General features: G+C 40.8%; 1 protein-coding gene across 4 annotated transcripts in view; it reads left to right on the top strand.

Moving 5' to 3' along the window:
* The window catches only part of CDH11 (cadherin 11), a 147,011-nt gene extending 142,628 nt beyond the window's left edge, over nt 1-4,383 (top strand). For 3 of the 4 annotated variants that reach the window (XM_070261738.1, XM_070261739.1, XM_070261740.1), the window contains one exon: nt 1,617-2,939. In XM_070261738.1, the coding sequence (XP_070117839.1) occupies nt 1,617-2,113 (497 nt within the window). In that variant the 3' untranslated portion in view covers nt 2,114-2,939. Of the gene's footprint in view, nt 1-1,616 lie in introns of all 4 variants that reach the window. The other variant, NM_001143950.3, reaches the window with a different exon arrangement.
* The last annotated feature ends 3,572 nt before the right edge of the window (nt 4,384-7,955 follow it).

Raw genomic sequence — 7,955 nt, 5'->3', positions numbered from 1 at the left:
TATTCCATAATGTATAGTTTTCCATTGAGTGAATTAGTAGGGCCCAGCTACGTGAGGAAAAGCCAGTGAGCTTAGTTCAACAGATAGTTACTGAGTGTTATCTGGGTACCAGGCCCTATGTTCAGCCCTGGGGGATAAAGAGAAGAATCATAGAAGATCTCTGTACTTGAGAAGTTCATAGTCTGTCAAGGAAAATATGCATGAACAGGTAAACTACAGAGGCATATGGTTTGTGCCATGAACCAAAGGTGGTGGGGGTACAAGAGTAGCAAGTGCCCGACATTGCCTGGGAAGGTCAGAGACATCTTCCTGGAGGATGTAACATACTTTGTCAGATGCTGAAAGAGTTTTCCAGCTGGTGAAAGGGTCTAGAATGGATATTCCAAGCAAAGGGAACAGAACACGAAAGAGCTCCGAAATTCATAGTCTAGTAGAGGAGCCGGATGTGTAAACCAGGTGATAAGTGTTATGATGATGGTAAGAACAGGGCCAGGTGGGTGCATGGAGTGGGTGCCAATAGCCCTGTTTAGTGTCAGGATGGGGTTCCAGGAAAGGTTTCCACGATGAAAGATAAGACAGAGTCAGCCAAGCAAAGAAAGCGAAAGGAGTGGTCTGGTGGGAAGTGTTGTCAAGAACAAGGCACAGAGGAAGGACTCTGCTTGGTGAGCACTGGGAGCCATGTGCAGCCTGGCAAGTACACGCCCTCATCCCTGCGTCTCAGAGTGATGGTGGGCCCAGAGGGGCTCTAAGTCCACTTGCCAAATTCAGCCACAAACATTTTCTTCAGTATTGCTAAGTGTGTGGGAGAGTGTTCTAAAGGAACGTTGTAAAAGCATCTTGTGGGGAGGTGCGGGGATCCATAAAGAATTAAGCAGCATCTGAGTTTTCCTTATAAGGAACTCTGCTCACTCATCCTAGATGCCCTGAGCTTAGTGGAAGCCCCTCTTTCAGGGAAGAGATGGAGTTGCTTCATCTGGAGTTTCAGCTGATGCTATTTTCCTGTATTCAAATAAGCTAGAGAAGATTTGTCTCTCAGGGGTCTTTATAAACTTCTGCTCTTCTACTTGGTGGTCTGAAGAGAATCTAGCCATGCTTATGATAAGATTTCTTGTTAAAGCAGAGAAGGGTCTATGTTGACCCCACCCCCAACCTCTGGGCAGGAGCTAAGCATCACCTCCTATAGAAAGTTAGGACCCAGAGTTTCTGACTGTCCTCATTCCCAAACTTTGGAGAGGCAGCTGTCTTCCTTTGCACAAAGAAATGAGCATAAGCCACTTTTAGGAGGCTGCAGACGAACATATTTAGAATGTTTCTAATTCTTAGGAAGATGACTTCCAAATAGTGTTGGATTCATTTGTAAAGAGCTCAAAATAGTTCCAGCTTGCCGGTTTGTTTGGATATAATATTTTCCTGGCAGCATTTTGCAGAGCACGAGCCAGGTGGGGGGCCATTTTGCACATCTTTGGGGATTCTAGGTGGAGCTCTCATTTCATAGCTGGGTTCCAGGTCTGAAGCCTGTGCACACCATGCTCTATGCCCAGCAGACGCCCCTCTATACCTTCCAGAATCCGGGAATGCCGGCCTTCACCTGTGCTTACTTTCTTCTTTCCTTGCAGTCATCGTAGTGTTGTTTGTGACCCTGAGAAGACAAAAGAAAGAGCCACTCATCGTCTTTGAGGAAGAAGACGTCCGTGAGAACATCATTACCTATGATGATGAAGGGGGCGGGGAAGAAGACACAGAAGCCTTTGATATCGCCACCCTCCAGAATCCTGATGGTATCAATGGATTTATCCCTCGCAAAGACATAAAACCCGAGTATCAGTACATGCCTAGACCCGGGCTCCGGCCAGCGCCCAACAGTGTGGATGTGGATGACTTCATCAACACTAGAATACAGGAGGCGGATAATGACCCGACCGCCCCTCCTTATGACTCCATCCAAATCTACGGTTATGAAGGCAGGGGCTCGGTGGCCGGGTCGCTGAGCTCCTTAGAGTCTGCCACCACAGATTCAGACTTGGACTATGACTACCTACAGAACTGGGGACCTCGTTTTAAGAAACTAGCAGACTTGTATGGTTCCAAAGACACTTTTGATGACGACTCTTAACAATAACGATACAAATTTGGCCTTAAGAACTGTGTCTGGCGTTCTGAAGAATCTAGAAGATATGTAAACAGGTATTTTTTTAAATCAAGGAAAGGCTCATTTAAAACAAGCAAAGTTTTACAGAGAGGATACATTTAATAAAACTGCAAGGACATCAAAGTGGTAAATACTGTGAAGTACCTTTTCCCACAAAAAAAGGCAAATATTGAGGTTGTTTATCAACTTCTAGAGAAAAACCACTTGGCATACAAAATGTTTAAGTGAAGGAGAAGTCTCATGGTGAACTTACAATGAAGGGAAATTGTTTATGTGTTATGAACATCTAAGTCTTTCTTTCTTTTTTTTTTTTAATTTGTCAAAGAAGCTTCCACAAAATTAGAAAGGACGACAGTTCTGAGCTGTAATTTCGCCTTAAACTATGGACACTCTATATGTAGTGCATTTTTAAACTTGAAATATATAATATTCAGCCAGCTTAAACCCATACAATGTATGTACAATACAATGTACAATTATGTCTCTTGAACATCAATCTTGTTACGCTGATTCTTGTAAATCTTTTTGCTTCTACTTTCATCTTAAACTAATACGTGCCAGATATAACTGTCTTGTTTCAGTGAGGGGCGCCCTATTTCTATGTCATTTTTAATGTATCTATTTGTACAATTTTAAAGTTCTTATTTTAGTATACATACAAATATCAGTATTCTGACATGTAAGAAATGTTACGGCATCACACTTATATTTTATGAACATTGTACTGTTGCTTTAATATGAGCTTCAATATAAGAAGCAACCTTTGAAATAAAAAAAGATTCTTTTTTAATTCTGGGTTTGAGTCTTAACATTGAAAAAACTTGAGTGTTCCTAATGACCCATTTATATTTCTAATTTACGATAATTGTGATCTTTTAATAACCCTATTTATGATCTGTTGTAGTCTGCTGCTTTTATTGTTTATTTAAAATCAGATATGCTTTGCAAATGTTCTTTTCAGACAAGATTCTGTAACATCGTGTAAAGCTTTTGTACATTGTCGGTGTTAGCTTCCTGGCTTCTCTTCGCACACATCTTCTGAAAAAGAAGGATGGTAAAGCTCTAGGTCAGTCTATGATTTTGCAATAACTTGTTATATAATATGCATTTATCTTGTATATCAGTAATTCGGTGGTTCTGACGGACAAATCCGTGAAGGAATGAAATTCTCAGAACTCTGAAGTTCCAGATGTAGATTTTATGCCCCATACTGAGCATTTAGGGGTTGGGAGAGTAAGGAATCAAAAGTATAAATTTGCCACATACAGGTGTCAGCCCACCCCTGTTATTCTATTTTTCCTTGCTTTGATCTTCCGAGGCTCTCATAATGACTCTGACAGTTGAAGCTACTTGTTTTTCCTCCTGTAATTTTAACTCCTCTGAACATAATGTGGCGTTTTAAACTTTGATAAAAGAAAGAGAAATTCATTTCCAAACCTTTGTTTTACAATAAGCTCAGAATGAGGGCAGGGGCCACGGTGGATTCCGAGGGTCAGTGCCATTTGCTTCGGGAGTCTGCCCGCAGTCTCCTGCAGTCCCAGCCAGCTGCCTGGGGATTGGGACTTCTGCGAAGGACGTTTCATCTGCTCAGCTGGGCCAAAGGTCAAATACAGCAATACTCTGGGAAACACCACTAGAAGTCATTCTGCAACTGTTTCCCCTCTCTGCCCCTAAACACAGGGCACACGCTTTCTCTTTCATTGCAGACAATTTTTAGACTATCTTTTTTTTTTAACTTTATTGTGAAAGTTTGTTTCAAGCATTTCTTGATATCCTGCTATGCTATTTTTACCACTCAGTCAAATGCATACAAAGAGAAGTGTTTTTATGAAGTGCTCACTTCCATTATACTTTACACTGAAAACAAATTGAACACTTCAGTGGAATAAATTCTGTGGACAATGTTACTTTGGAATCTTTCATTTCAGTGAAGGATTGCACACTCTCAATACTTCCATAATTGCAGGTTTTGTTCATTTTTTACATAGTTTTTGTAATCCAAAGAATATTTTGCTAGATTTGCACAGATCTCCAATTGAATTTGAAATGAAGAAATCACTCAAAAGGAATATGAATAGCACTTAAACAAGTATCCAGCTGTAAGTAACCCCATCACCACGGATGAGCCCTTTTTCTAGGAATGTATTTGGATTAGATTTGACAACTACATTTTCACATTCTTATGTTTAAGTTTAAAAAAAAGAAAAAAGCCTGTCTTCAATAGTTAAAAATACTTATTTTTCTTTTTATCTTCTCTTTTTTACTTTAAACCTCTATTGTTTGTAGCACCCTCTTAGAAGCTTGGAAATAAAATGTCTTTCCTGAGTAGTGGAGTCCTTCTTCATTGGGAACATATTGCCTTAAAAGCGATCTTAGTTTAAGGGGTCCTCCCTTATTTCGATATAAAGTAATCACTACTTTATGACACCAATTCAACAGGAGGAGGAGCGCAGCTCTGTTCTTCTTGTCCTAGAGTAGTGGGTATTGTTTACATTCATCCTTCATTCATCCATTCATTCGCTCACCAAAATCTAGCTTTCTAGACCCTGTGCTAGTTACTTAAGGGTACAGAATGAATCTTACTACTTTCCTTGACAACTTTCAGTCTTCCCAACTCTGTTCCAAAATATCTGTCCTGTTGTTTTATAATTGTCTATTTACCTCTATGCTTACCCACCTCCCCAGACAATGCAACAAGGTATTTCCTCTCCTTCAAGGTTGAGGGAACAAAATAAATGAAAGATATAACAGGAGATGGTGAGATGTTGACCGTAAATGGAGGGTAGGCCAATTGCAGCAGTTCTGGACAGATCTTGTGTTTAGGTAAATTGTGTCTTATAGCCCTGTCTTCCAGGGGATGATGGGGAAGATATGGGAGCAGATTATTCACATCATTTGGAGAAACTTATTAAAAGTATACATTCATACTTGAGAATGTATGCCCAGAGAATATGACTCTGTATGTCAGGTGGGACCTGGTCAGGAGTATTTGAAATTGCTCCTGGGTAATGGTGCCACATCCTTCACCTCTTTTTGAGAGCCTTTGTGCGACAATGGGTGGGGCGTTAGGGAGTGAATTGGGATCTCTGTGAAGGAAAGTGGACAAATCTATCTGGCAAGCAGTGCGGAGGCCAGATTAGGAGCATCTAAACCTAGAGGTATACCAGGAGGGTTTTTAGGAGAATAAAAGTAAGATAGAATGAGAACTTAAAATAATTCAGTAAATTGGGGATGGAAAAGGGCAAAGATGGCTGCTTCCACACGGCCATCAGCCTGGTCTGGACCATCATCATCTCCGACCTGGAAGACTGAAACAGCCTCTCAGCCATTCTCCACCTCCCAACCTCTTCTCCCCAAAGAAACCAGAGGGATATCAACACACGACTCAGATTACACCAGAGGGATATTAACACACGACTCAGATTACATGACTCCTTAAGTGAAACCTCTTCACAGGCTTCCCGAAGTCTTCAAATAAATTCCAATTCCCTTACTTTATTGCTTTACATGACCAGGGCCCTACAAACCTCTCCAACTTCATCTTATTCCATTCTCCTTTCAGTGCACTATGCCCCAATCACATCTGTCATCCATCAGTTCCTCAGAGAGACAAAATGTGCCCCCTTCTCCATCTAAAGTAGGTCACCCTTTGTTGATTTCCTTTGTATCGATTACAACTCTTCAGACTTACTTTGCTTTTCGTGTTGGTGGGTCTGATGACCCCAGCAAAATGTAAGCTCCAAGAGGGCAAGAATCTTTTTTTCTTGTTGTTTGTCCAGTTCTTGTTGTTGTGTGTCAGTGTTGTATGTCAGCATGTGCCTGAAACATAGTAGGTACACAGTCGATACTTCTTGAATGAATCATGGTGCACCCATAAGGCAGACTGATCAGGATTTGATGACCAATTAGAGAATGCCAGTGTTCTTTTAAGCTTCCGTACCTGAGAAATTGAGTGCATTGTGATCTTGGTACCAGGGGTTGTGAATCCAAAAGGGAAAGTGGGTTTGGGGGAAAGAAGTTAAATTAACATTGGATTGGACTGGTAAATTGGAGGTGCTTGTGTGACAGCTAGATGGAGCTGTCAAGTAGGTAATCAGAAATAGGGATGTGCCGCTAGCTCACTGAAGAAGTAGGGCTGGGCGTGTAGAGCAGGACTCATCAGATGGTGGTTGAAGTCTCAGGAGTGACTGTGATTCTAATTGGGTTTCACTGCTCTCTCCCAACTTTAAAGGAGGATTTCGATGGTGAAGTAAGTCCCTCTGGTGTTGAAAAGTAATGCTGACTTTAGTTTCGTTAATAAGGATAATTAGTAAGTGTAAACCTTATCCATGTATGTCAAATGCTTTGAAAAATAAGAAGGGAATATTAATTAATTCACTAATTCTTTTCTCCAATTAACAAGGCTCTTTTGAACTCATACTACGTGGGAGAGTATGTGCTAGATATGAAACACTGATCTCATGCCTGTGAGAAGGCAAAGCATGTGCTACAATTTCCACATTACACTCAGAGAAATGGTAGACCAGAGAGATCAAGCATCTCTCCGAAGCACACACAGGAAATGATTGTCAAAGCTGGGTGGGAATAGATCTCATTTCTCCCAACTTGGTCAAGGGATTTATCCCTTAAACCTAAAGAGCCAACACAATAATATTTTTCGTACTCAGTGATTCAGTGGAGACATTGGCAGTTAAGAATTTGGGATGGACACTCCCCAGCCTCCATGGATTTCAGTTTATTATTCCATTCACCACAGAGCTGAGCTACAGGATCTAGTCATATCTGATTGCCCAGCGTGCCTTCCAAGACCAAAAGCCACACACGGGACAGGATTGTGAATTATTTCCACTGGGGTTTGCATCTTTCTACAATAGGAATGTTTAAAATCAAATATAAAAGAAACTGATTAGGCATTTTATTGCTGTTTGTATTATGTTTCACAGAGAAGTTTGATATTTCCTCCTCTTCATGGGATTAAAATTGTGTAAAAAAGACAAACGTCAATGTCAGGAGCCTCTGTTAGGCCCCAACAGCTTGGAAGAAGAACGGAACTTTCATCTTGCAGACTAACTCATCTAATTATTTTTTATGATCGGAGGCTGCCATCTTCTTAAAAGGACGTTCTTCATTCCAGGTGTTTTTATTCATTTTAAACATGATTTTATAGTTCTTTGTCATTTCAATCTACTGATCCTCATGACTTGGTCATCTCTCAGAGGCTCTCAGAGGCAACACCAGTCTAAGACTCATCCTGCGCAGAGCTCAAGTCTTCAGTTCAAAAGTAAAAGCAATGTACCCCTTGTTGGGTGTGGCATTTGATCCACCCTTTTGTGTAAAGCCTGGCTCCAATGCTTGCTAGCTGCGCGACTTTGGACAGGTATCATGGCCTCACTGGATTTCATTTTCCACAAAAATGCAAAGCAAATAATACTTCCTACATTGTCAGAGATAGTGAAGAATAAATGAGCTCATGTTACTACAGCCACTAGAAGTTCCTAGAACAGGGCAAACACTTAAGATAAAGGTAGCAATTATATTGGTAGTGTCTGTATTCTCTTCCCAATCCCAGCTTCCAGAACAATGGAAGGGAAAAACTTGCCATCTCATGCCTCCCTTCTCCTCTTCAAAACCAATTCATTCTCTCATCTCTCTCCTGAGCCAACAGGAGAACATAACTTTTAGCACCTGTTGGTTTAGTTCAGGCAGGGAACTGATCAACAGTTTCCTACCACCACAAAGAAATAAAGAAATAACTTTAAAAAAAATAAGACTGATTATCTGATCAATGAATTCACTTATGTTTGAT

The sequence above is a fragment of the Equus caballus genome, chromosome 3 (genome assembly GCF_041296265.1).
Source record: "Equus caballus isolate H_3958 breed thoroughbred chromosome 3, TB-T2T, whole genome shotgun sequence".
Taxonomy (NCBI): domain Eukaryota; kingdom Metazoa; phylum Chordata; class Mammalia; order Perissodactyla; family Equidae; genus Equus; species Equus caballus.
Note: the sequence above shows the minus strand (reverse complement) of the source record. Positions and strands in the feature narration are given on the sequence as shown.